The 26,154-nt window shown below is 41.8% G+C and overlaps 1 protein-coding gene and 1 pseudogene across 1 annotated transcript; one reads left to right on the top strand and one right to left on the bottom strand.

The window, feature by feature from the left end:
* Window positions 1–447: 447 nt before the first annotated feature.
* On the bottom strand, window positions 448–24,649 carry DCSTAMP (dendrocyte expressed seven transmembrane protein). The gene is made up of 4 exons (XM_077808865.1): window positions 24,593–24,649; window positions 10,804–11,866; window positions 1,985–2,314; window positions 448–1,179 (listed from the first exon to the last, which is right to left on the bottom strand). Exons 2-4 carry the CDS (start codon window positions 11,863–11,865, stop codon window positions 1,096–1,098), a joined length of 1,476 nt encoding a protein of 491 aa, XP_077664991.1. The 5' UTR covers window position 11,866; window positions 24,593–24,649; the 3' UTR covers window positions 448–1,095.
* LOC144260103 (zinc finger MYM-type protein 1-like) lies at window positions 17,412–18,571 on the top strand (annotated as a pseudogene).
* Window positions 24,650–26,154: the final 1,505 nt, after the last annotated feature.

A 26,154-nucleotide genomic window follows, 5' to 3' on the forward strand; every position in this document is an offset into this window, starting at 1 on the left:
CAAGATTCTTTGAGTCTCACCACTCTTCTACTGTCAGTAAAGTTCTGGCAAAGAGTATGCCTCATTGTCCTCTAATGCTGGTCCACATAGAGGACAACAACCTACTTCTGCTCTCAGTTACTCTATTAGTTCAAGTGTCAGAGGTCTGTGTGATGGATCTAAAGATTCTCACCTGGCAGATGAATAATGTGAGTATCAATAAGCTGCCACATGATGGAATTTATGTTTTTACAGTTTGCTTTTTTAAAAACCTAGGAAATTACAAACAAACAAATAAAAACCCCCTATGTTCACAGAACATTATTAATATTGCAAGAAGAAAGTTAGGAAATGCCAGAATCAAGGTTGCCCAGGCAACCTTATATTACCCTAACCAAATATATGACCAGTGTAGTCCCCTGAAATTGCTTGGGGGAGAATAAATTAATCCAAGAAAAAACAAGGACACAGAAGGCCTGATTTTCCAGTTCCTTGCACTTCGTAGCATTTCTGTATGTGTAAAAAGAGTCCAGAGTGGTTGTCAGATGCTACCAGTTCAGAATAGTAACATCTTGCTCTCACTTCACATGTGTGTAAGGCCACCAGTTCAGCAGGATACTTAAGAAAATGTTCGGCTCAGTGATTTCAATGGGACAGCTCATACTGTTGGATTGGAGACTAAGAGCCTGATTCCTATTTTACAGTAGAGCCACTTTACACACTGTGGCAGAATACAGGGTATTCAAGGTGGGTGCAAATGTAAATTGCAGAGTAATACTGCCACAACAACGTATGGTGGTCGTACCAGGAATGGTAATGGTCATACCAGGCCCTAACTGTCTGCACAATGTACAAGGCAGCGTAGAATCAGAGTTGAAAATGGACTAAATAATAGGATTAAATATTATTACAGTTTCCCAAATTTTACCAAAATATTGCAGGCTGCTATCTTTTGGCATCTATTTTTACTTATTTAAAATGTATATATAATATGCAAATTAACTGGCAGCACTTCATGGAAATATTTTAACAAAGCTGGAGCAATACAGGTGCACTATACAGGGACCTGTTGAACCAAAGAACTGTGAACTTATCCAAAAGGTTCCTGGGCCTTTTTCAAACACTGTTGATGTTTATCATGTCTTTTTGTTTCTTCGTGACCATCCCCATTGCCTTGAATACTGGGAACCAGAAGTGGAGCTGAAAAGACAGAAAAGGTGTGTTAGCGATATGTTACCACTGAGTACCAGTCCTTCACAGACCCTGCCATCCAGCATCTTAAACACCAAGAGCTATTTTTGCATAGAAATCCATTAAAATATGTATTTGGGTAGTTCATTGTTTTTTGTACGTGAAAATAAAAAGTTCTTCTCGCTATATGCTATTTGCAGTATCCATCCGATTGTGTTTTACAAAGAGAAGTGCATTAACCATAGTGCATCTTGATCTGCTAGAAACTGAACATTGTTAGCAGTAAGAAGCTGATTACTAATACCAGGTATTTCATGTTTGGATCATGAGAACACCATTTATAGAGTAGGCACTTTCCACACATATATGAAGACACAGTCCCTGCCCTGAAGAGCTCAGAGTCTGGGAAGTCGAATATGCCAGTGCATGATTATCTGGCCTGTTTAGGTGTGCCTGTGTGTTCAAAGACAGTTCATGTGTTGTGTGGATAGGACAACATGGTGACAGAACTGCAACTTACCTCCGGCCCCAATACAGGAAAACACTTAAGCATGTACTAAAGTCCATTTCTATTCAGGAAAGTATATTAGCATGTGCTTAAAGTTAAGCTAATGTCTAAGTACTTTCCTGAACTGGGGCCTTTATGATCAAGCAGACCAAAACCCTGGATTCAGCTACACCTGGACTTTGGAAAAGTTCTGATCTGAATCTGAACTGTGCAGTTATTCTGAGAAAGCATGTGTGTGAGCACACGCGCGCGCGTGAGAGAGAGAGAGAGCGAGCGAGCTCTTTTTCCATAGTGTTCATGGCTTACCGTTGTAGCAAATGAGTTCAATTTCCTTTTTACATTTTTCTGTGGAAACTTTGATCTTTTTCTCAGTAGTTTTGCATGCAGATAATGTATCCGTTTCATCTCTATGTTGGGATAAAATGAAGTTGACACAAGTATTTTAAGTTGCGTCAGGGTGGTGGAGAATAATGCAAATATTATTAGACAAAAGATGATGCATCCAAGCTGGATCCATGTTGAGGAGAGCAAAAACTCTGGCTTAGGGAGGCATTCATGCTTAAACAGAGAAGAGCTAAAGTTAAGATTCATTGTCTTGCGCTCCCCATTGTTGAAAATAAACGTGTTTTCATTTTTCTGTATGGGGGGAAAAAGCTGGTTTTAGTACTAATTACTTACTTTTAAAATAGTTATTGCATTTAATATTCATCTGTGCAGTTATCTGTATTAGACATGATGATCATTCTAGCCCATCTCCGGTCAATGAAGGATTGTTCATAACAGTATGTTTATTAGTGAACTCTCCAGTTGTGTTTGAAATGTGCCAAATGATAGGATTTTCACCATGTCTCTTTGGAGTCTGTTCCTCAGTCTAAGGGGTCAAACTGTCAGGAGCTTTTTCTTGATGATATTGTCCCTCTCCTTAATTTTATCCTTTTCCTACTGTATACCATTTCAATTATTCCTCTCTGGTGTTTGCACCCTTCAGATATTTGTAGTCATGTCTCTGCTTACTTTTCAGTTAGGCAAGAGCTAATTACACTCTCCTTTAGTCCAGATTTACAGGAGTGTAAATGAAAGTGATATTTTACTTCTTAATCTTTCCTCATAATCTACTCTCTCTACCCCCCGCCCAGTAACTTTTGTTGCTTTTCTCTGATCTCTTTGGTATATCTGATGATTAATAGCTAAAGAGCGGGTGAGGGAAATTTATTCACAAAGATACTGTGTAAATGAGCCAGTGGATAAGAAAAGAAAGACCACATTAGACATTCAATATGAAACATAGATACAAAAAAATGGAGCTAGATTGTGCCTGCCTTTATCAGGAGTTAAGTGCTCAAGAGGTTGCAGGCTTCATTCTGCTTGACTAGTCTTTGGCCTCTATCTCTGAGACTGACAGCTATGGGGCCAATTGTGGTGAAGATAGGGTGGTTTTTTTCATGTGGATACCTGCCTACAGGGTACTAGAACCGCTCCATAGGATCCAAATTTCATAGACTTCAAGGAAGTTGAAATAAAGGTTTGAACTTTGCCGCCTGGGCTCAGATCTACCAGGAATTGTACTAATTTCCCACACAGCAGAAAACTGAACAGTAAGCAGAAGGCTACATTGTTCAGTCAAATCCATCTCTACGTGACCAGACAGCTCTCTGCAGAACACAGTTTGGATTACCCTGTTTGTGTGCTACTGCCCTCTATTACAGAGACTCAGTACTGCTCATTTGTCCAGTACAGGTAGAACTGATCAAAAGTCAGAATCTCCATCCCATGAAATTCTGGTATTTTGACAATCGCTTATGTTCAGGTTCAAATATTGAGTATTTTTGGGAAATTAAAAGTCCTGAATGAAATGTGGAAACGTTTTGCTTCCGCTCAGTGAACTGCATTCCTTCACCTGAGCTGCCCTGCTGCCTCAAAGGAGTTGCAACTCTAGTGCCTCATATCCCCATTCTCATCTTTGGATCTGGCCCCGCAGCCAGATTACATCCCCCATGATGCACCTTGACCACAGGATTCCCATTATATCCCACCGTGGCCCACCCAGAGGGGAAACTGCAATGTATCATGTATGTTATCTGGACGGAGAGCCTACCCAATAGGGGAAAATGAAGCCCACAAACTATAAGTTCCCTGAGACACTGCAGTAATACAAGTAGATTTAATTAGACAAACTGAAATGTTTCAACTGGGGAAAATCCCAATCCAAAACGTTTTGTTTCAATTTTCCCACAGAAATCTTTGATTGTGCAGAAACCATGCTTTCCACAGGAAAAACATTTTGTTTGCAAATTCTTGACCAGCTGCAGTTACTAGTCTTGTAAAGTGAACAGCTCTCTACCTTTGGAGAAGAAGGGTTGGATTAAGGCAATTGCCTCTTAGTAGCCCCATTCCCTTGCAACCCCATCCACATCCACTCCTGTAAAGGGTGAGGGGAAAGAAAGAAGCACAGAGCCTGCTGCTTATAGTACGGTGGAGGTGGAGAGCTGTTCACTTTACAAAGCACACTCACAGATGCCACTACTTGAAAAAATAAGAAGCGTGTGAGAGTGCCATAAAGCACACTGTTTGGGAAGGCTGAGGGACCATTATCCCCAGAAAGGCCACTGCTCAGGAGGGCAGTGGACCAGCATCTTCATGGAACCCACTGTGTTGGGAATTCCTCTCACCCTTCCTACAGAACCTATTGTTGTGCTGGGGGATGTTCCCACAACAGTCCTCTTTGTGGGTGGGGGCTGCCCCCTACAAAGTGATCTGGGTGTGGGACCTTCCCTGTAAAGCCCTCTGCTCAGAGCCAAGAGCATCCTTCAAGGACGCCACTGTTCTTGTCTGAGTGACACAGTGAAAATCCCCACATGGATCTTTATTTACACAGTTTGGGAGAAAGCCAGAGCATTAGAACTCTCTGCTTAGATGCAGAATGGAGGGAGGAGGTCCCCAGCCATCTGGTTGGGGTTGTCAAGGTCTCTCCCTCTGAGTAGCTGTGGGTCCCAAAGAACAGCAAGTGTAGCCCAGAGCCCTCTTCCCCAGGCCTACCATGCTTATTGCTTAAAATTTGTAGAGGCAGAAAGTCTGGCCCTCTGAAGAAGGGGGATCTGAGGTTCTACCCCATGCTTGCTGTGAAGATCAGAGTGGCCCTGATGTGCAGTAGAGCTGCCATAGTTCATTCCATTATACTGTTTATGCTAACATACTTCCAGAAATTTTGCAAATTGATTTCAAGGACTGTATATGAGAATCCTTTGCAGTGCTCACTCGCTAGGGAATAAAAAAGCAGTAACTGGGAGTGAAACCTGAACTCAAGTTTTCTCCATAGCATTGTAGACCACCGCCAGAAATATGAGAGGCAGTGGATTTGAATTTAGTAGTCTCTGGGTTTTAAAGGTGATTTTCTTCTATACTTCCCTTTTGAAGAGGGGCCATCAATTTTATTTTATTTATTGAAATGAGTAAGAGAAAGGAAAAAAATCCCTTGGCAGATCAAATATTAAGTAATTTTAAATCCCTTTCTGTTTGGTTGTAACTTGAAGCAAAATACCTAATTATTTTCCTCATTTTAAGAACCCTCCTCTTCAGAACACCTGAGATTTTTATAATTGTTTCTTGGATAAATGAACTCTTTTTTTTTTTTTTTTGGGGGGGGGGGGAATTAACCCCAAGAGGAAGTAATAAGAAATGTACCTGCTGAGCAGCAAGAAATCAACAGTAGAGGAATGAACATGTGCTACACATAGCATGGTACACATAGTTGAACATAACAATGGTACACATAGTTAAACATCTTGAAATCCCTTTGAAACTTCTTGATTCCCCAAGGTATCCAGAATTTGTGTACTTTATGTAAGGTTTTTAGGCCTTAATTCTGCAAGCCACCTGGGGCGGGCAGACCTCCTGTGCCTTTGCAGGCCCCACTGATCTCTATGTGGCTCCACCCATGGAGCAGCTTGCAGGATCACAAACTTTGTTTGCAAGTATCAGAATTTGAGGGTAAAATGTTGATTGTTCCCTCCCTGTGGCATTCCATTGTGAGATCCACTGTAGGTATTTAGCAAAAAGAAAAGGAGGACTTGTGGCACCTTAGAGACTAATCAATTTATTTGAGCATAAGCTTTCGTGAGCTACAGCTCACTTCATCGGATGCATACTGTGGAAAGTGTAGAAGATCTTATTATATACACACAAAAAGCATGAAAAAATACCTCCTCCCACCCCACTCTCCCGCTGGTAATAGCTTATCTAAAGTGATCACTCTCCTTACAATGTGTATGATAATCAAGTTGGGCCATTTCCAGCACAAATCCAGGTTTTCTCACCCCACCCACCCTTCCCCACACACACACACAAACTCACTCTCCTGCTGCTAATAGCTTATCCAAAGTGACCACTCTCCTTACATTGTGTATGATAATCAAGGTGGGCCATTTCCAGCACAAATCCAGGGTTTAACAAGAACGTCTGGGGGGGGGTAGGAAAAAACAAGGGGAAATAGGCTACCTTGCATAATGACTAAGCCACTCCCAGTCTCTATTCAAGCCTAAGTTAATTGTATCCAATTAGCAAATGAATTCCAATTCAGCAGTTTCTCGCTGGAGTCTGGATTTGAAGTTTTTTTGTTGTAAAATAGCGACTTTCATGTCTGTAATCGCATGACCAGAGAGATTGAAGTGTTCTCTGACTGGTTTATGAATGTTATAATTCTTGACATCTGATTTGTGTCCATGTACTCTTTTACGTAGAAACTGTCCAGTTTGACCAATGTACATGGCAGAGGGGCATTGCTGGCACATGATGGCATATATCACATTGGTGGATGTGCAGGTGAACGCGCCTCTGATAGTGTGGCTGATGTGATTAGGCCCTGTGATGGTGTCCCCTGAATAGATATGTGGGCACAGTTGGCAATGGGCTTTGTTGCAAGGATAGGTTCCTGGGTATGTGGTTGCTGGTGAGTATTTGCTTCAGGTTGGGGGGCTGTCTGTAGGCAAGGACTGGCCTGTCTCCCAAGATTTGTGAGAGTGTTCGGTCATCCTTCAGGATAGGTTGTAGATCCTTAATAATGCGTTGGAGAGGTTTTAGTTGGGGGCTGAAGGTGATGGCTAGTGGCGTTCTGTTATTTTCTTTGTTAGGCCTGTCCTGTAGTACGTGACTTCTGGGAAGTTTTCTGGCTCTATCAATCTGTTTCTTCACTTCCACAGGTGGGTATTGTAGTTGTAAGGATGCTAGATAGAAATCTTGTAGGTGTCTGTCTCCGTCTGAGGGGTTGGAGCCAATGCAGTTGTATCGCAGAGCTTGGCTGTAGACGATGGTTCGTGTGGTGTGATCAGGGTGAAAGCTGGAGGCATGTAGGTAGGAATCGTGATCAGTAGGTTTCTGGTATAGGGTGGTGTTTATGTGACCATCGTTTATTAACACTGTAGTGTCCAGGAAGTGGATCGCTTGTGTGGACTGGACCAGGCTGAGGGTGATGCTGGGATGGAAATTGTTGAAATCATCGTGGAATTCCTCAAGGGCTTCTTTTCCGTGGGTCCAGATGATGAAGATGTCATCAATATAGCGCGAGTAGAGTATGGGCGTTAGGGGATGAGAGCTGAGGAAGCGTTGTTCTAAATCAGCCATAAAAATGTTGGCATACTGTGGGGCCATGCAGGTACCCATAGCAGTGCCCCTGATCTGAAGGTATACATAGTCCCCAAATGTAAAATAGTTATGGGTAAGGACAAAGTCACAAAGTTCAGCCACCAGGTTAGCCGTGACATTATCGGGGATAGTGTTCTTGACCTCTTGTAGTCCATCTTTGTGTGGAATGTTGGTGTAGAGGGCTTCTACATCCAGAGTGGCCAGGATGGTGTTATCAGGAAGATCACCGATGGATTGTAGTTTCCTCAGGAAGTCAGTGGTGTCTCGAAGGTAGCTGGGAGTGCTGGTAGCGTAGGGCCTGAGGAGGAAGTCTACATAGCCAGACAATCCTGCTGTCAGGGTGCCAATGCCTGAGATGATGGGGCGCCCAGGATTTCCAGGTTTATGGATCTTGGGTAGTAGATAGAATATCCCAGGTCAGGGTTCCAGGGGTGTGTCTGTGCGGATTTGATCTTGTGCTTTTTCAGGGAGTTTCTTGAGCAAATGCTGTAGTTTCTTTTGGTAATTCTCAGTGGGATCAGAGGGTAATGGCTTGTAGAAAGTGGTGTTGGAGAGCTGCCGAGCAGCCTCTTGTTCATATTCCGAACTATTCATGATGACAACAGCACCTCTTTTGTCAGCCTTTTTGATTATGATGTCAGAGTTGTTTCTGAGGCATTGTGTTCCGCATGGCTGAGGTTATGGGGCAAGTGATGCTGCTTTTCCACAATTTCAGCCCGTGCACGTCGGCAGAAGCACTCTATATAGAAGTCCAGTCTGCTGTTTCGACCTTCAGGAGGAGTCCACCTAGAATCCTTTTTGTAGTGTTGGTAGGGAGGTCTCTGTGGATTAGTATGTTGTTCAGAGGTATGTTGGAAATATTCCTTGAGTCGGAGACGTCGAAAATAGGATTCCAGGTCACCACAGAACTGTATCATGTTCGTGGGGGTGGAGGGGCAGAAGGAGAGACCCCGAGATACTGAAATTGTGGAAAAGCAGCATCACTTGCTGACCCAACACTCTCACAAATCTTGGGAGACAGGCCAGTCCTTGCCTACAGACAGCCCCCCAACCTGAAGCAAATACTCACCAGCAGCCACATACCACACAACAGAACCACTAACCCAGGAACCTATCCTTGCAACAAAGCCCGTTGCCAACTGTGCCCACATATCTATTCAGGGGACACCATCACAGAGCCTAATCACATCAGCCACACTATCAGAGGCGCGTTCACCTGCACATCCACCAATGTGATATATGCCATCATGTGCCAGCAATGCCCCTCTGCCATGTACATTGGTCAAACTGGACAGTTTCTACGTAAAAGAGTACATGGACACAAATCAGATGTCAAGAATTATAACATTCATAAACCAGTCAGAGAACACTTCAATCTCTCTGGTCATGCGATTACAGACATGAAAGTCGCTATTTTACAACAAAAAAACTTCAAATCCAGACTCCAGCGAGAAACTGCTGAATTGGAATTCATTTGCTAATTGGATACAATTAACTTAGGCTTGAATAGAGACTGGGAGTGGCTTAGTCATTATGCAAGGTAACCTATTTCCCCTTGTTTTTTCCTACCCCCCCCCCCAGACGTTCTTGTTAAACCCTGGATTTGTGCTGGAAATGGCCCACCTTGATTATCATACACAATGTAAGGAGAGTGGTCACTTTGAATAAGCTATTACCAGCAGGAGAGTGAGTTTGTGAGTTTGTGTGGGGAAAGGGTGGGGGTGAGAAAACCTGGATTTGTGCTGGAAATGGCCCAACTTGATTATCATACACATTGTAAGGAGAGTGATCACTTTAGATAAGCTATTACCAGCGGGAGAGTGGGGTGGGAGGAGGTATTTTTTCATGCTTTTTGTGTGTATATAATAAGATCTTCTACACTTTCCACAGTATGCATCCGATGAAGTGATCTGTAGCTCACGAAAGCTTATGCTCAAATAAATTGGTTAGTCTCTAAGGTGCCACAAGTACTCCTTTTGTTTTTGCGAATACAGACTAACAGGGCTGTTACTCTGAAACCTGTAGGTATTTAGAATGCCAATTACTAGAGAATTCATAGATCATTTAGGTGGAATCCTCTTCCTAGCACACAAGCTTTTAATGCCTGTTAGTCAGCTTGGGTGGCTGATGATGCTGTTATGGGTAAAGCAGCCCAGAATAAAGAGTATAAATTGTTAAAATGGCCTCCAGTACAAAAAGTACTGTGTATAGAGAGCTGGAATCCTTGTGTGTTTAAAAGGAAATGAAGTTATTCATAAAGAGGAATTAAACACTAGAGCTTTCTTCTGAGACATATCTTCCATCTGTTGCCTTTCTCTGTGATAAACCAAGGGCATCACCATTTTGTGTCAGAGTACTGGTTTCTGTTTAAAATATTCTGTGATTTCAATCCCTCCCCTAAGAAATCTTTCAGTAATGTCACACTCCCAAGAGTTCGTATTTAAACAATACGTGAAGATTCAGGGTAACTCGTTGCTAGAAATTTTATGGTGATTGGGCTCAAGTGGCACAAATTTATGAAGGGGAAGCTGTTGTGAATAGAAACCACAGGGAGGCTGGAAGTTCCTTATGGAAGACATGATCTGGAACTTACTTTGTGTAAGGGTCTAACTAGAATAAAGTTGACACCTCACCCATTCACCTGACTGATTTTGTTTGCGGCACCTACTTTGGCCTACTGCAAGTTGCAGGCGGCTCTTTTAGATGGAAGCCATTTCTATGTTATAAATGCTCAAGGGAACGCTTTAAATAAAATGTGGTCACAGAGATCTTCTTCCTCACTCAGGAGCAAATCCAAATTGGAGACTGCATGGAATACATGTGTAAGTGTCACTGTGCAATATATTTGAGGAACACTGGGGGGTTGGTAAAATAGTTTTAACGTTTGCTCCTGTGTGAGTCAATATTCTGTTAAATGGTGAAATCTTTAAACAACTCAGCTGCACACAGAGACATCTCTTCTGTCACTTTCATGGTAATATCATTTACTATAAAAGTGGTGACCTTCAGTGATATTATCACTAATAGGCTTCATGGATTATGCTCTTGGGAGCAAAGGACAGAGAGTTTCAAGCAGAAGGACCTCTCTGTAGAACTCCATACCACCAGAGAGCATCTTGTTAGAATGCAATGCAAAACTTATCTCTTTGTGTGGACCTTCCCCATAAGACATCAACATACGGAATGGCTGGTGAAACTGTCCCTTCTCCTATATATCTTCCCCTAGAAATATGAAACCAAAGAAAGAGCAGAGAAGTGTCTGGTCCCATACAGCAAAATTACTTGAAGCATTGTATATGGCGCACAGACACTATGGTAATGGCCCTACTAGAAATACGCGACTAGATGGGTAACGGTGACTTCTCTGGAATGAAAGAGTCGAGAGAAGTATCTATGGGCCTGATCGAGCATCCACTGAAGTCAAGAGGAATTTTTCTATACTAAAACTTATCAGGAGCAATATATTGTATTATAGGTAAAGTACTTACTTGGTACCTGACTTTCAAATTAACCTCTAGCTTTGGTAATGCTTGGAGATGCTTGCTCACTGAAAAAATTAGCCAGTAAAGCAAATAATCTACTACTGCAAACAGAACCCAGATGCAAAGATTAGTAAATACAGGGATTAGAATGCGTCCTATGCTTTTCCTTTCCTTGTGTGTTAGGCGGAGGGATGGGACTATCACATACTCTTTTCTTTCTTTTTTACTGAGTGGAAGAACACAGGGCTTTCTTTGCTGCCTTTGGTGCTCATCAAATTCAATGAACTGTTTTGTAATGTAAATATTCTTAAACTTCACACTATGAGTGCCCAAGAATTTTCTGAAGAAAAGGTATGTGCCAAGAGGAACTAGAAGAATCCCTATTATAGGCAACAGCCTCTGGCTTATATAGGGCTGTATAGCCAGTATAGAAGATATATGGTTAGTAACACTCTGGATTTGTTGTTTTGTGGTGTTTAACTTCATTTTCAAATCTTCATCTGAAATTAAGTAAGAGACATTGAATTTGTCACTCAGTGATACTACTTCTTCCACTGGGTTACTTAAACGTTTAGCCTCATTATAAATCCACTGAATTATTTTAATATAGAGTTTTATAAAGGCAAATTGCTCAATCTCTAGATTGCAAGCTACACTGTCTGCCAATATCTTTAGGTTGTGAAAAATATTTTGGATCGTGCCAGCTACCACAACACCAGTCCCAGCAGCAATAAGCGCATTTCTACCTTCACGCAAGCTGCAAGAAAGAACAAACAGCGTGCCAAAGCAGCGCATGTGCTTGGAGGAACACAACCCAATAGACAGGCCAATCCAGGTGGACCCAGAAATTGCTAAGGAAACCAAAGGATAGTGTGCTAGAAAGGAATGCAAGCCAAGAAATAAGAGGCTGCTTATGATGAAGCTAACAGTACAGCAAACTGCAAAAAGCTGCAACAGATTCTTCCATCCAGGCTTCCTCTCTGATACAAAAAGTCCCCAAATGTTTTGAGTTATTGAGGCAAAAATTCTCATTTTCTTCTGAAGGTTGGTAATCCACTGCTGGCTCATACTAGAAATAAAGGAAAACAAAACATGGCATTAGTCACAGTTAGCTGCAGTCTATTAGTAATATGCTTTCAACTGACTGACCAACAACTCTTTGCATTACAAAATCTGCAGAGGGGTTGGGAAGAGAATGGGGCAGCTAGAGAGGTATCTGAACCAGAAGGATCACTTCTATGGTGCAAAAGGATAGCTCCAGCTGTATACCCATTCAGTCCTTTACCTCTCACCAATTTCCCAGACAGAGAAAGGCAAAAGTGTCAAGGAAAACCTGGACATATGGTAACCCTATAACCTTAAAGACTCACTCTTGCCCTCTATAACCTTATTTCCTATGTGCCGCTGTGTGTGTGTGTGTGTGTGTGTGTGTGTGTGTATGTGTTTAAATTAGAGCATTTTTGTGAAATTAAATCAACATTTGCTAGGTAATAATATATTTCCTGCAACCACATCCTTTTTTCCCTTCATTTTTTACAATATGTTCTTTATAGTCAGATTTCTCCAAAGATACAGGACAAATTTATATGCATATTAAAGTTTTAACATATTATTATGTCAGATACCAATTAAATAAGACAAACTATTGCAATTTTGTCCTGTAATAGGAAGCTGTTGTCTTTACAAATACCATTTGAAGATATTACACTGGGTTTTCTTTCGCCTGAACACAGCAGGTTACCAGTAATTAGGCTAGTAGTTCATACAAATACCGTATTTTACTTGCACTTGAGTTTATGAATTCACTGAAGCGTTCATTGTATCGTGTGTCTCTTCTTCTCCTTGTTGTTACTTATTTGGTTTTAGCAGTATTTGCATATGATACAAAGTAAGAGAGGAGCAAGTTTGCATATGATACAAAGTAAGAGAGGAGCAAGTTTGCATATGAAACAAAGTAAGAGAGGAGCAGGTTGTCTAGTGGTTAGAGCAGGGCCCTGATTCCAGCTATGTTCTAGTCTGAGACTTCTTTGTTCTATTCTCCACTCTGTCATTGCCTCATTGTGGCTTGGCCATCCAGGTGTGGAGCATAACCTAATGGCTCCTGCATGCTCTCAGCACTCATTGACTTTCAATGGGAATGTAGGGTGCACAACAGCTCTTTGGAAATATGGAACCCCCACCGCTATCAGGCTTGGAGAAGCCATTTAATCTCAGTTCCTGAGTTTACTCAGCTGTAAAATGACTGCAGTAGCAGTTGGTAGCTATAATGCTTGACACATCAGAGGAACGTTATAATTAATGTTTGTAAAGTATTCTGGGACCTTCAGGTGGAAGGTATCATGCCAGGCTTCAGATAAGTGACTCAGGGACAGAACTGGGAAGAGAACATGGGAGAAACCAAATTCTTACCCTAGCCACTAGAAAAGATGCTCCTTCCTATCTAATCTATCGTGAGCATTCTCATCTCCTTATGCATTGTATGTATTGCTGTGTGAGCTCATGATCTCCTTTCCGGTGGGTTAGTACACAAGGACAGAGTCCCTGGAATGATGACATGAGCTCAGTCACCGCAGAACATGTATTTATTATTGGAAAAGAGAACAGAATCACAACCTGTTGCTGAAAAATTCCTCTCTATGTTACTCCATGAGCCAGGGGTCCTTCCAAATTGGAGGAGCCACGGCCTTTAGGGGCTGGCTACCAATGTGACGCACATGCATACACCCAGCCAGCACAGTAACTCTGTTACAGTATGTAGTCTAGTTCAGCGTTCCTCAGATGTGGCCACCGTGGCCACATGTGACCACCAGGGGCTTTTCTTGAGGCCACAGCCTCCTGGGCTGTGATGGAGAGGGAGGGGCCCCTCCCCCTCCCTGTTGCACCTGGATGCACTGCCTTGATGTTGGTTGCTGGGGCTACCAGCAAGGATTGGATCCTGCCCCCCTCTGGAGTCACCTGGGGCACAACGCTGGAGGACCAGGCAGCCAATGAGTTCCCTGCCTTCCCAGGAGCGGTGGAGCTAAGACTTTGGGCTTCAGCCCTGGGGTGGCAGGCTGTAGAACTGGGGCTTCAGGCTCCAGCCCTGGACTCTGGCTGCACGGCAGCAGGCCCCAGACTCCAGCCCCACAGCTTCGGGCTCCATCTCTGGGCCCTGTCCTCCAGCTGCAAGGCTTCAGGCTCTGGCAGCAGGGCTTCAGGCTCCAGCCCCCTGCTACCTCCTCCAGCCCCCAACCTCCATCTCCCCTGGCCCCCACTGCATCCCCCGACTCTCAATGCAGGGCTTTATTTGTCCCCAGGCTTGCCAGGGCTGAGTAAGCCTGCTGTGAAAAGTGATACTTGTATGTTTGTAAATATCACTTTTCACCACAGACTTACTAGCTAGCAATAAATAAATACATGTCCAAATCATTGTAATTTGTGCATATTTATTTGGTTTTCCTAAAGCTAATTAAGCATTTTATGAAAAAGTGTGAGTGCGGCCACCAGCAAGAGTTGGTGGTCCTCTTTTGAGGCCACCAAAAAATTTGTCCTGGTAGTTAGCACGGGTAAGGGATTACTTGCGTATTATTATTGTAGCAGGATTTTGTAAATGGATTATTATAGTCTCACCTAATAAGGAAACCTTTAATCTACACATTAGAAAACAAATACACGTATTTAAATTTTAATATTAGCCATGTGCACAGTGGCGGGACAGAGGTGGATCAGCAGAGGGCCAGGAATCAGAGGATTTGCAGCTTGCAGGTACTTTAGTCTTTCCCCTCAGCAAAGGGAGTGGGTCCAGGACTGTGGAAACTACTCTACCTATTAGGCTGGTGTAGCATCTAAAGAGCAGCAGAGATTTTACCCCACAGCTTGTGTGGGAGGATTCCTGCCCCTCGTGCCCCTATTACAATACTCCAGTCCTCAAATGAGTTAGGTTAAATAGATCTGGTGTTCAATTTTTTGCAGGCTGAGACAGGGCCGTCCTTAGCCATAGGCAGAATAGGGCAGCCACGTAGGGCACCACTCTGCCTAGGTGCTGAGAGCCCGGACAGACGGGAAGCAGTGGAGCATGTAAGAGCAGGGCTGCTGGGTCCTAGAGACAGCCGCATGCAGCACAGTCTGAGGGAGGGGATTGGCTGCTGGGGTCTCTGGGAAGGGGAGGGGGGAAGGGTGGGGGAAGGAGGAACTCACCTGTGAGTGTGACTCTCTCCCCTGGCTTGAGGTGAGGCAGGCTCAGCGGCTGCAGTGTCCTTTGTTGCCTCCCATAACATCCATTCTTCTCCCTCACTCCCGCCACGGAGCACCCCCCGTTTCCCCCCACCACGGAGCACCCCTCTCTCCCCCCTCCCCTCCGGCAGGGCTGGGGGGGGGGGGCTGAGTGGGTGCGTGCTGAGGAATGAAAGTGACAGTAACTCACTTCCTTGGCAGCCAGCCAGGATTGGAAGGGTCACATGCAGCTGGCTGGGCCAGATAGCATGTGTGAAAAATCAGGGTGGGGGTTGGGGTAGGGTGACCAGATGTCCCACTTTTATCAGGACAGTCCCAATTTTTGGATCTTTTTCTTATATAGGCTCCTATTACCCTCTACCCCCATCCTGATTTTTCACACTTGTGGTCTGGTCACCCTAGGTGGGGACAATTGGTGCCTCTATAAGACAAAGCCCTAAATATCAGGACTGGCCCTATAAAATCAGGACATCTGGTCATCCTAGCTGGGGAGCGTGTCTCTCCCCTGGGCTGGCAGCGATCCGTCTTATCCGGGGGGGAGCTGCGCAGGGCAGGATGAGCTGCTGTGGCTCCGGGGGTGCCCCATCCCTGAGATCAGATGCAGTGCAACTTCACCTTGGTCCGTTGGGCTGGTGATGGTGCCCATTGGCATGTGATCAGACCTGAGGGTTTGCTGCTGCTGTTGCCGCTCTGCACCCCAAGAGGTGGATTTGCAGTTTTCCACCTATCTCCTCTTCTACTGCAGCTGTTGGACCAGCAGGCTGGGGGGTGAGTGAGCCAAGCATGAAAGCAGTACTGTGTTGCCATTTAGATTGTCTTTGACAACTTTGTTTGCCAAAAATGCTTGCTAACAATCCTGAATCCAATTTTAATATATTTTTTTAAATCAATATCTTAGCCAAAACCAGAGAATTAAGTTGTTGACAATTATTTGCGACAAGTTTGGCTTGGGGCAGGGAGTGGGCCAGTTTTCATCAGAGAAACAAAAAATGTTGACTGGCTTTCCTATAGCCCTGTTACTGCTAAATAGAGCCCTCCAACAACTGTAATATGCTCAGCTCCTTACTAGTGTATAGAGTGACCATATGGTGTACGCAGAGTCTCATGCTTTTTTTCCCCAGTGAGTCAGTGTAGCTTTTGCCAGCCCAGAGGTTGGGCAGCCAATGTCTTACGTTTTCACAATGTTTTGTCCAACTTTCATAAAGTAAATACACAGTTAATATGAGTTAAAAAGGCCAGGAACGCTTCCTTGTGAACAATCTGTGCAGCAGATCATGCTGGAACTGTGAGAATGTCAGTTTTTGATGGAACTTTAGAGGCAGTGATTTGTCATGTATTTCTGGCCGTGCCCAAAATGAGCTGCTATTGCTAATGTCTTTCCAAACAAAAATAAGGCACAATAGGACTCCTGTAACATTTCTGTGCTGCCTTAATCGAGATGAGATGATTCTGGGCTGACTTCATTTTGGTCCCTTTGTGCTTTACTTAGGAGTAAAACTAGGGTTATATTTTCCCACTGCTTGGAAACCCAGCTGATTAAACTGTATGATGCCATTGATCTATTTACAGTATAAGGTTGATAGAGAGTTGTAACTAACATTAAGACGGATGCCCACGATACATTTAAAACTAAAAAGTGGCTTTGTAAAAATGACATGAGTGTCCAACTCTACTGTGTCTCAGTCAGGGCGGAGCGCCTTGTGAGGTGTGTTCACACTAGCTCAAGGTCACAGACTCACAGGAATCCTATATTAGTTATTTTAAATAATATTTCTGATAATCTGATAATTTAAACAGCTATTTCTTTAAAAAAACAATCTTATAAGTTATGTCATATCGAAAACAACTTTCCGGGTCACAAAAAAGAAAACGGAAAGATGAAATAGGATTAGCTGTACAAGCACAGAAGGGTTCTCTACTTAAGTTTGTATGTCATGAAAACAACAAAGTTGATCAAGAGCATCAAGTAACTGCCGAAGAAAATTTTTATGCAGATGAAGTTCAAGAAATGCAACAACACACAGAACAATCATTTGAAACAGATGCAGACACAAAACAAGAAATTACAACAGTTGAAACTGTACTAGCATGGGATATAGATGACATTGGCACATGGCCGCAATCTTTAAACAACAAATTCTGTGCCATTATACTTAAGAAATGCCCTAGGAGAATAAAAGGTCTTGAATATCCTAAACACATTAGAGGTAGGAAATTCACAGAAAACAATTACTACAAAAGACTTTCTAATGGTGAAATTGTCAACAGATAATGGCTTGTGTACTGTAAATGCAAGGATGCTATATTTTGTTTCCAATGCAACCTTTTCAATAGTTGCAATTTTAAGATAGCAATCATGGGTATTAATGATTGGAAAAATCTTAGTCACATATTACTGCAACATGAAAAGGAACAACACCACATTGAAAGTATATCTATCAACAAACAATCTTGCTTTTAGAGGAAGCGTTAAGAAATTATTTCAGCTCAAAAATGGCAATTTTTTGGGCCTTGTACAACTGCTGGAAAAATTTGACACAGTGATGAGTGAAAATCTCCGAAGAGTAACTGAAAATGAAATACATGAGCACTATTTGGGACCAAGAATTCAAAATGAACTGATCATGCTAATGAGTGATAAAGTGAGAGACAAAATTGTTTAATTGGTTACTTTGGCAAAATATTTTGCCGTAATTCTAGATTGCACTCTGGACATAAGTCATCAAGAACAGATGTCGTTAGTAGTGAGATTTGTCAACATTAGTGATTCAGCACAGATTACAGTTAAGGAATCATTTATCACATTTTTAGAAGTAGAGGACACTACAGGTTTTGGACTTCTTCAAGCTCTCCTTGATGAACTAAAACGAATGGGATTGTCTGTAATGAACATTAGAGGACAAGGCTATGATAATGGTGCCAATATGAGAGGAAGCATTTCTGGTGTGCAAGCTAGATTGCTAGCATAAAATCCACAAGCCTTTTTTGTTCTGTGTGCATACAACAGCCTTAATTTGATTTTGTGTGATGTGGCCAAGTCTTCTGTAGAACTTATTTCTTTTTTTGGTTTGCTGCAACGCATTTACGTGCTCTTTTCAGCTTCCACTCAAAGATGGCAAATATTCAAAGCACATGTCAATACTGTTAAGCCTCTATCTGAGACATGCTGGAAAAGCAGAGTAGAAAGTGCAAAAAGTTGAGATATCAATCTGAGGAAGTGTACAAAGCACTGGTTCCTATTTTGGAAGAAGCCAGAGATCCAAAAGCTAAAAGTGAAGCACAATCATTGGCCTCTGAAATATCCAGCTTCAAGTTTCTAATATCTGTCTTAATCTGGTATGACATTCTTGTTAAAATCTCAAGTGTAAGCAAAATAATGCAGAGTCCAATGATGCAGCTTGATTCAACACTTACCTTACTAAACAACACAGGAGACTTTTTAGTGAAATACAGAGAAAATGGATTCAAAGAAGCACTGGTTACAGCAAGAGAGTGTAGAACCAAAATTTCCATGTCTGAATGTGAAATGAGTTTCAAGGAAAAAACAGCAAGCAGAATATGAAGGCGCAGATAAGCCCATAGACGATCCAGAAAAGAAATTTGAGGTTGAATTTTTTAATGTTGTGATGGATAAAGCAATATCAGCCGTTGATAAAAGGTTTAATACCTTACGAGCATACCATGAACAGTTTGGCTTTTTGTATGACATAACTAAATTCAACGAAATAGGAAAACAAGAGCAGCAAATGACGGAGTGCAAGAGCCTAGAGAGCCTCATGAAGCACGGTGATAGTTTTGATTTAAATGGACTTGAACTGTACTAAGAATTGAGTACATTGTCATCAATGTTGCCACATGCAAAATCAGTGATGGACATTGTACAGTTTATTCATATCAGGAAGCTTGTTGACATATATCCTAATGTGTACATTGCCACTTGTATTCTACTGACAATTCCCGTAACAGTAGCTAGCAACAGGAGAACCGAGTTTCTGAAAACTAAAGCTCATTAAAAACTATCTCCGTTCTACAATGAGTCAGGAACGATTGACTGGTCTTGCTATTCTTACAATCAAACAAGACATCACTTTGTCTTTGTCATACGATGACATTATTACTGATTTTGCAGCCAAAAAAGCCAGAAAAATCGTTTTTAATTAAAAACAAATCCTTGTTTCAATACCTCTTCATAGAAATTTCCAATAAAATGTTGACAAATTTAAAAAAATATATTATTTGCATCATTCTGTCAATAAATCAGAATTTTTTGTATAGCGCTACTTCTTTAGTGCTAGTCCATCAACATTACAGTGTGCTTAATTAAGTTAAACTGTTTTTAATAAAGTGCATGTGGCAAGTTTTCCAGTACTGTAAGCTTATGTTTGTGTTGCTAAGAGCAAGTCAGGCATAGGGGCACCAGTTTAATAATCCTGCCTAGGGCACCATAAATCCTAAGGACAGCCCTGGGCTCAGAGACCTCCTATGAAACTCCTAAGATACTTAGAGCTGTAGTCCTGTGGTGGTACAAGAAATTTTTAAGCTCTGCTAAGGAAGCAGGCGAAGCTTATAAGCTCTGCAAACCAGATCAAGGAGACTGCAAACTCTGATGGTGAAGCTTTGGTAAGTTCTATGGGTCAGCTGGTGAAAATTGTCATAGCTCCACAATGGAATCAAGCACAGAACTGGAGGGCCACAATGGAGATATGACTGGAGGGTCTGACCTAGGATACTGAAAAGTTCTGGATTTCTGTTCTTTAATGAATAATTTATATAAATCAAATGCACATATTTTTAGCATTAATGTAACATTAAGGCAAGCACTCAAATGTGAGACAATCACAAATTATAAGGTTGATTTCTCTTGCAGCATCCCTTTTACACAAGCATATTTTCTATTCCTCTTCTCCTTATTATATAGATACTTCAGTGCATTATTGTTTGTTAATGATTATACTCCCAAAAAATATGTAGGCAGCGATACATGGCTGGGGAGCTCAGCATACATCACAGAAAAGATCACCCGGATCTAAGATAGCTTCTGAAATTAGGGAGATGAAGAGAGAAAGAAATACCAAAGCAAGACTTTGGACACGAAAAGTCAGGATGGTGGACCCATGAAATATGCATAAACTTTGAAAACAAACTTGAATGTCTAATTCCAGAAAGAATGGGCTGTTGTTATGAGTTGCAAAAATTGGCATGTGTTTGCATATCACTTCACTACAGTTAGCAAATACAGGTCCAGATTGTCCCTAGTCTTTGTGCTGATATGCAGTGGGGAGTTCATAAGGGGCTATTAATGGTCGGAGTCCCATGGCCCCTGTGATAAATGCAGAGGGGGGCAGGGAGCTCCCTTTTATGAACACCCAGCCAGCCAGTTAGCTGTAAAATCCCTCTTGGTGCCTGTTCTCTGCTTGCTTTACCTGTAAAGGGTTAACAAGGCCACAGCTAAAAGAAAAGGAGTGGGCACCTGACCAAAAGAGCCAGTGGGAAGGCTAGAACTTTCAAAATTGGGAAAGAAACTTTCCATTTCTCTGTTGTTCTTGGGAGAAGGAGAGACAGAGCAGCAATGCTATAAGCAGGAATGCTGTGTAAGGCGTCAACCAGGTATAAAAATTCATCTTCCATACCTAGAAGAAATCATTGGACAGGGCATGTTTAAATAGATGCAATTAGGTTTATTTCTTTGTTTTGGCTTGTGGATCTCTCTGTGCTAACCCCAGATGCGTTTGTTTGCTTGTAACCTTTAAGCTAACCCCCAAGAAAGCTATTTTGGGTGCTTAATTTTGGGAATTGCTCTTTTAAAATCTGGCAAAAGCCTAAGTTCCAGATGTATTTTCTTTCTTTTTTTGTTTTTAATAAAATTTACCTTTTTTAAGAACAGGATTGGATTTTGGTGTCTTAAGAGGTTTGTGCATGTTGTTTGATTAGCTGGTGGTAATAGCTAATTTTCTTTGTTTTCTTTCTCAGCTCTTCCCCTGAGGGGTGGTGGTGAAGGGCTTGAGAGTATCCCACAGGGAGGAATTCCCAAGTGCTCCTTCCTAGATCCAAGGGCGTTTTTTTGTATTTGGGTGGGTGGCTGTGTTTACCAAACTATGGTCAGAGAAAAGCTGTAACCCTGGGAGTTTAATACAAGCCTGATGGGGCAAGTATTAATTTTTAAAATCCTTGCAGGCCCCCACCCTTCTGTACTCAAAGTGACAGAGTGGGGATTCGGCCTTGACAGCCCCATTTTCCTTCCATAGTCACCCAGGGCAGTCAGTACAGTGCCTGCGTTTGGGAGTGCTCGGAAAGTGATTGTGCACAATCCCGTCCCCAGTCCCCACAGCTCCACCTCACAGCCTACTCAGAATAGTGCCAAAATCACACAATCATCACTGATTGCAACCCACCTGCTCAGCAGCTGTTTGTTTTATTCCGCCACCACCCAATTCTTAAATATAAAATGTCATCACCTGAATATAGCAGGATCACTATAAAGGGTGAACACTGCAGACTTTCTAAAAAACAACAACAACAAAAAAACCCAAAAGTCTTGAAAGCCAAAAATTCTTTGGAGTTGCATCAGCTACTTGCTCTCTAAAACAGCTGATCATCCTTGGGGCTAGAAATTAACACCCTGGTTCAGAATTAGAAACAGATCTGTGTGAAATGGTTCAGCTAAAAATCATGAGTCAGTCCTTAAAACAAGTGGTAAAGTCTGAGAGCTTTCTGGAACTTCTAATATGGAAAAAGTAAATCAGTGAAGCTATGCTAACATATGGCTACACTGCATTTTAGTAGGAGGGGAAAAAACAACCCCTCTATATCTACTGTAATATCGAGGCAAAGTGCCCTCCACCAAAGGGCCTCATCCTTTTGTGTCTGTTGCCTAGTTTTGGAGCATTTTGCCCGCCAGAGACCCTGCACTTTCATTTTTACAAGTCCCATGTCTTCCTTTTAAGAATGCAACATGGTTATCTTTGTATTCCCCAGCATACACTGATTTTGGGGATCATTGCCATTATATATAACAAAAAGAGAAACCAGCTTGGGAAAGCAATTCCCCCACTAGATTCCTATTTTCTGTCAGCATCTATATATTATTGAGTGAAGGTGAATCCTAGTGATCCGAGCAAAAGATGGGAGCCAGAGACTGCTGACTTGGTGCTGGCTTGATTCTTCCTGTGTCCTCAGGCAAGTCACTCAGTGAATCTGTGCCTCAGTTTCCCCAACTGTAATTTAGCTATTTAAAATGGGAATCCTCATAATCATCTACTTTGCTGGGTAGTTGTCACCTCTGCGGGATCACAGGTCAGGAAGGTTGCTTCTTGTACCCTCTCCCAATCTCTTGATCACCGATAATCTAGCTATTCCTTTTTACTTCACATTCATATTCTAGAACTAAAATCAAAGACAAGAAGTATCAGTGGTGCCGAAGGGAAAGGAGACCAACATGGGAACGTTTCTGAAAACATCTCTATACGCTGTAGTCTGCTACATATATAATGTAATAAGAGCTATATTACTGAAATACAGCTTCACTACCCTGGTCCAAATTCTTTATTGCCTTTTTTTAAAAATGACTTTCACCTTGGAAGAAGCATGCAAAATTCTGTCTCATAAAAATGTAAAGTGAGAGAATTAATGGAATTTGTCAGCTAATATAAACTAGCTTCCACAAAATATTTTGACTTGTCAGTGCAAATTCTAAATCAAACCATGAGACAATATAAACATGGCTTATTTGAAAGTCATGATTGCTTATTGTAAAGGCATACAGTCAAATACTGAAGTCCTTACTCCATTTTGACACAGTCTTTTCTTGGGAAAAGCCCAAGGACTGCAATGTTGTCTAGTCCATACACAAGTTGTTGGGTGGGGGTGGGAACTTGCATAATCACAGTCTGCTTCATGCCAATCTAAAGTCAAGTATAGTTTGACCACAAATGGCCCCATTATTTCAACAGCTACTTGAAGGCAAAAGATTACTCATAAGGAAAGGGTGGCATTATGAAACCATTCCCCACACAATACACACTATTTTTATACAAAGCAAAAGTTTTATTAATGGCTGCATTTGACATTGTGATTTTGTCTCATGCATTATACTTGTGCTTTGCATGCTATCTAATTTGCTTTTTAAAATCCACCGACTGTATACAGAATACATAAAAGTAGGAAAAAGAAAATCACATATGAGTTTCAAAATATTCACTTCCCACCTCCCCACCCCGTTTCAGCCATCAGGGTTACACTGAGACTTAGAGTTGTTATTTCACCTTTTTAGAAGCACCAGGAAATACTATGAGGGTTTTATGAAGAGAAAAAATAAATGTAGAAAAGTTGGTTAAAACTTCTGTTTGGTTGATAAGTGTGGGGCATTCAGCACAGAAATTAGAGCCTGGCCCAGAAGCCCACTGAAGTCAATGGAAAGAGTCTTAGGGTAAGTTTGCACTGCAATAAAATACCCATGGTTGGCCCATGTTAGCTGACTTGGGCTGTGGGACTATAAAATTGCACTGCAGACGTTTGGGCTCAGGCTGGTCCCAGAGGTTTACTGATCCCAGACTCCATCCTGAGCCCGAATGTCGACACTGTAATTTTATAGCCCTGCAGCCCCACAAGCCGGAGTCAGCCATTGGTGATTTATTGCAATGTAGACATACCCTTACTGACTTCAGTCAGGCCCTTGGTGTTTAATGGAAAGTTCGTATATTTAAATTGTATTTAGAGAGGGGAGCGATGGCAACAAACACATGTCAATTACAATACATTATGATACATACATGAATATGTAACTAAAATAGAAACATACGGTAATACAAAGAAAATTAGGTAAAGTAACTATCCATAAACAGACAAAAACAAAGATGTATCTAAACACCACACGTTCTTAATAAGGATCAAATAACAATTGACCACCTTTGAGGTATATGACTCAGTAAAGATAATAAATAGTGCAAGGTGGAATGGATTTATTTTATTCTTTAGGCTAGTAAGTTTCTCCCCTGTAAACACATCCAATACTGAGCCAGATGCTCACAGAAGACACATAGCAATTATGCCATGGGACAGCGATAGTAAGTCTTGCAGCTACTAAAAGAAAATGGAGGAAGGTATACATATTTCTAATAGGAACATTGCTAACAACACCCCACAATGTTATGGACACAGGCCCCGATGCTGCAGACCTTTAAAACCATGCTTAACTTCAAGCACAAATGTAATTTTTTGTATGTTTGCAGCCATAGTTAATTGTGTGGGAAATCCCAAATGTAACTTCCATTTAGATTAGTTCCCCAAATATTTGTATGAATGTACAATTGAACCACCTATGTTCTGGAAAAAGCCTAAAGCTGAACTGCAGCGCCATAATTTAGGATCAGATCTTCAGCTGGTGTGATTTGCTGTAGCTTCACTAACTTTACCGGAGCTTCCGTGAGTTACACCAGCTGAGAATCCGGTCTTCAAAGTGAATGCTTAGTCCTGGAATATTAATTTAATTTTTTAACAGTGTAAAATCAGTACTTAATAGTTACAAACAGTTAACTGATTTTCCACTTCAAGCCCTTTTAGAATAGGATCCTAAAGATTTACTTACCCTACAGATTGGAAAGTTCTTCCGTAAAGCACATGAAGATACTTTGGGTTGCTGTACTTCTTGATTTTGGTGAGAAGCAGGGGCTGGAGCTAATAAAAAGTTTCACGTGAGTCACTTGTCCCCCTGCTCCCCTGCTGAGTCAGGCACACCACAGTTGTGAAATTATTTTGGTTTTGACAAAGATAAATGAGGATGTAACTCATGCACAAAACTGAAATAATGTATAATTTGCAAGTGCCATTTTTTCTTAAAACTTTCCTTCTGTCAGAATAACAGAGATCAACAAATGAGTTTTAGGGACAGACTTGGATACCTTTAACTTTGGTTGAATTGTGCTTTACTCCACAAGTGCTCCCATTGAAATCTATACAAGCAGTTGTGGAATAAGGTGCTGCTCACCATGAGTAAGGATTTTGGAACATAGCCCTTAGGAAATACATAAGGAATTCTACCAAGGTTATACACCCTAAGATAATTCTTGAATTGTGTAAAATGTAGAACTGGTTGGTCCTTAAGCTTAAAACAGGGCTTTTGTATGCACTTTTAACTGTAAAAAATGTCTTAACAAGAGACAGAATAATACCCAAAAACACTACATAAGTGTTTTATATTTTCAAAGTTCTCCTCTGTAATGAACTAACTCCCATAACACCTCTGAGCTAATTAAGTATGTGAGCAGGCACCTTTCACAGCCTGCATAAAAACATGGTCTCATGCTATCATTATTAACATTTATTATTTGTATTAAAGTAGCACCTGAGGCTCTTGGTCATGAATCAGGGCTCCAGTGTGGTAGGCACTGTACAAACATACAAGAAAGAGATGGTCCCTGCAACAATCTAAGTATGACCAGAGACAACAGGTGGATACAACAAACAGATACAGGTGGCATAAGGAGACAATACTCATCAGCAATGGTAGCCGTAACCAACCCTTACACACACCTTGATTCTTGGTACAAATTAGAGCTGCTCTGGGCTGCTTATGACCCCAAGGGGCTGTGCTGGCAGAAGGGTTAACCAAGACATAAGGATGCCCAGTCACACACACCTTTCTCCCAGACATGCCCTTGCACCAGATTATAACAATGGGAGTTTACCAGGGCCCAGATCTACTGGTTTTAACAGTTTTGTACTGCCAAACCAGCACCAAGCTGACAGAGTGAGGACTGGAATCTGGCCTGCAGACCACACACGTGATAGAGTGGAAACTGCTTGGTGCTCTGCCTAATGAGAAAGTGCTGGGGAAGAGGAAGGGGCAGGTAAGCTGTATGGGTCACATGGTGACGTGATTCAGTTATACATGGGAGGGAGAAGAAGGAGAAGTGCTACGGTTTTGGATGATTTTATGTTTTGTATTACCTATGTTCCGTATGTCCCAAAACTTTAGATGGGGGTCATTTGGTGTGGAGTTTCTTTTAGACTGAAATCTAAATAAATAAATCAACTCACTCTTTGGCCCTATGCTATGGAACACTTTTATCAATGTCCTGGGAGAGAACATAAAGTTTGCAGATAACACAAAAATTGGGGGTGTATTAAATAATGAAGAGGACAGGTCAC

The sequence above is a fragment of the Eretmochelys imbricata genome, chromosome 2, assembly GCF_965152235.1.
Source record: "Eretmochelys imbricata isolate rEreImb1 chromosome 2, rEreImb1.hap1, whole genome shotgun sequence".
In the NCBI taxonomy this organism is placed as follows: domain Eukaryota; kingdom Metazoa; phylum Chordata; order Testudines; family Cheloniidae; genus Eretmochelys; species Eretmochelys imbricata.

What these genes read in the sequence shown, in the direction of transcription:
- DCSTAMP (XM_077808865.1), bottom strand. Translation starts at nt 11,865, where the DNA reads ATGAGCCAGCAGTGGATTACCAACCTTCAGAAGAAAATGAGAATTTTT. An exon ending in ATTTGAAAGTCAGGTACCAA is followed by an intron (nt 2,315 to 10,803) that starts GTAAGTACTTTA and finishes CCCCCCATACAG; the next exon opens with AAAAATGAAAACACGTTTAT. An exon ending in TGAACTCATTTGCTACAACG is followed by an intron (nt 1,180 to 1,984) that starts GTAAGCCATGAA and finishes CTGTCTTTTCAG; the next exon opens with CTCCACTTCTGGTTCCCAGT.